Below are 2,313 nucleotides of genomic sequence, written 5' to 3'. Positions count from 1 at the left end.
CTGGCAAAATGCTTAGCGGCATTTCATCTGACTTTACATTCAGAGTTCAAATTCTGTCGAGGTCGACTTTCGCTTTCTACTCTTCGGGGTTCACAAAATAAGTACCAGTTACATGGCTGGGTCGATGTAATTGATTTATCCCCTCTTCTAAAATTGCTGGCCTTGTGCCAAAATTCGAAACCAGTGGGAAGCTTGCTTTGTAGCCACATGGTTTCAGGCCCAATCCCACTGCATGGCACCTTGGGCAAGTGTCTTCTGCTATAACCTCGGGTTGACCGAAGCCTTATGATTGAATTTGGCAGGCAGAAGTTAACATTGTGTGTGTAAGTGCTTGTGCCTCCTAACAGAGAGGGAAATGCAAGTTTTTATTAATACCTATTTTTTTTTAAAGAAATTATTCTAAGAATATCATCCATAAATTGTGTTTCATTCTAATAAAAATAATACGACCCTTCATAAATATTTCATAAATGTAGCCAAGGCTAAAGAGACTGATAGAATAAATACCAGGTTTTAAAAAAAAGTACTGGAATCAATTTGTTCAACTAAAATTCTTCAAGGTGGTACCCCAGCATGGCTGCAGTCTAATGACTGAAACAAGTAAAAGATAAAACATAACATTCTTTATTTTAATTCTTTCCTTAGATTTAATTTTGATGTATTAAAGATTAAATACCTTTCAAGTTTAAAAGATAGATTCACTTATATTTAATGTTGATGTGTAGTATTTCTTCCAATTTTGGATTTTATGTACATTTAAATAAACAGAATTTCAAACATTTTCATTTATATTGGAAAACAATCCATTTTAATTATGCCTTTTTTCATTTCTCTTTCCAGATGTTCAAATCCAATAAAAATGTACATATCGCTGATATTGATTGCAAAAAATATAGATCTTTATGTCAACAAGAAGGGGTACACTCTTATCCCACGATGCGCTTGTATCCGTTATCTAGATCATCATTATTCGAGTAAGATCTCATCTTTCTTATTTGTTTAATATAGGGATTAATATTGTTCCTGTGCAAAAGGTGGTGAGCTGGCAGAATCATTAGCATGCCAGACAAAATGCTTAGTGGTTTTTCGTCTGCCTTAACATTCTGAGTTCAAATTCTGCCAAGGTTGACTCTACCTTTCATCCTTAAAATAACTACCAGCTGAGTACTGGGGTCGATGTAATTAATTTTACCCCCTCTCTCCAAATTACTGGCCTTGTGCCAAAATTTGAAACCAATATTGTTCTTGTGCATCATTTAGGTGCATCCTGATTATTGACATTCACTCTTGTAAGATATGAGTAGCCATGTATATCCTCTATAGCAAGGAACCTGTTCTGGTTCCTTTCATACTTAATCGCTCATCACTTAGCATAAAAGTGCCTCTGCTTCTACTGTAGTTTCACTCAGATGAAAGCAGTCTTAGTGTTGTGAGCTAAGTGGCAACCTTACTTGTGTTGGTGCCATAAAAATAGTTTAAGACAGGCATCCAGCTGTAGAACCTGTGCCAAAGCAAACTTTGTCATATCATCCAACTCCTGCTAGCATGGGATATGGATATTAAATTATAATGATGGTGATGATGAGGAAGCATTGTAGAATAAGGTATTCTGCTTAGACACATGACAAAATATCTGCAGAAAATTTGTAGTCAGTGTATACTTATTAAAACTTCCTTTGACCTAGAAGAAGAAGGGCTGCACCCATGATATTTGTGGGGTCACAAAGATTGATGGGAAGAAAGGTAGGAAGAAACTATAACTCATGGGTTGCTGTAGTAGGAAGAATCAGTGCATCCAGATATTGGGCTGTTCCCAGGCTAGAGACCTCATCTGAATACTTGGAAAAGAGCAGACACTGCTAAAGGGCACTCAGGAGGTAGTAAATTGGGCAATTGATTAAGTCTGCCACCCTAATTGATGAGCATTTAGTACAATATCTTCATCACTCAGTCATTTCTCTGCCACAAATTATGCAATATATATTGGTCTATAGTAAGGGTTCTCAAACTGAGGTTAGTAATTTTTGCCCCAGGTTGATAAATTTGCTGGTTCTGTATGTATGTGTGTGTCATCATCATCATCATCTTTATATATATATATATATATATATATATATCATCATCATCATCATCATCGTTTAACGTCCGCTTTCCATGCTAGCATGGGTTGGACGATTTGACTGAGGACTGGTGAAACCGGATGGCAACACCAGGCTCCAGTCTGATTTGGCAGAGTTTCTACAGCTGGATGCCCTTCCTAACGCCAACCACTCAGAGAGTGTAGTGGGTGCTTTTACGTGTCACCCGCACGAA

The 2,313-nt window shown here is 37.1% G+C and overlaps 1 protein-coding gene across 1 annotated transcript in view; it reads left to right on the top strand.

Annotated features, from left to right (window-relative positions):
- Positions 1-2,313, top strand: part of LOC106868569 (dnaJ homolog subfamily C member 10) — a 36,799-nt gene that overhangs the window by 23,850 nt on the left and 10,636 nt on the right. The window contains exon 15 of the mRNA XM_014913891.2: positions 841-974. Coding sequence (XP_014769377.1) covers positions 841-974 — 134 coding nt within the window. The remainder of the gene's footprint in view (positions 1-840; positions 975-2,313) is intronic.

This window comes from Octopus bimaculoides, chromosome 1 (assembly GCF_001194135.2).
Source record: "Octopus bimaculoides isolate UCB-OBI-ISO-001 chromosome 1, ASM119413v2, whole genome shotgun sequence".
NCBI lineage: Eukaryota > Metazoa > Mollusca > Cephalopoda > Octopoda > Octopodidae > Octopus > Octopus bimaculoides.
The sequence above is the reverse complement of the archived record's forward strand: the minus strand, read 5'-3'. Positions and strand labels throughout refer to the sequence as shown.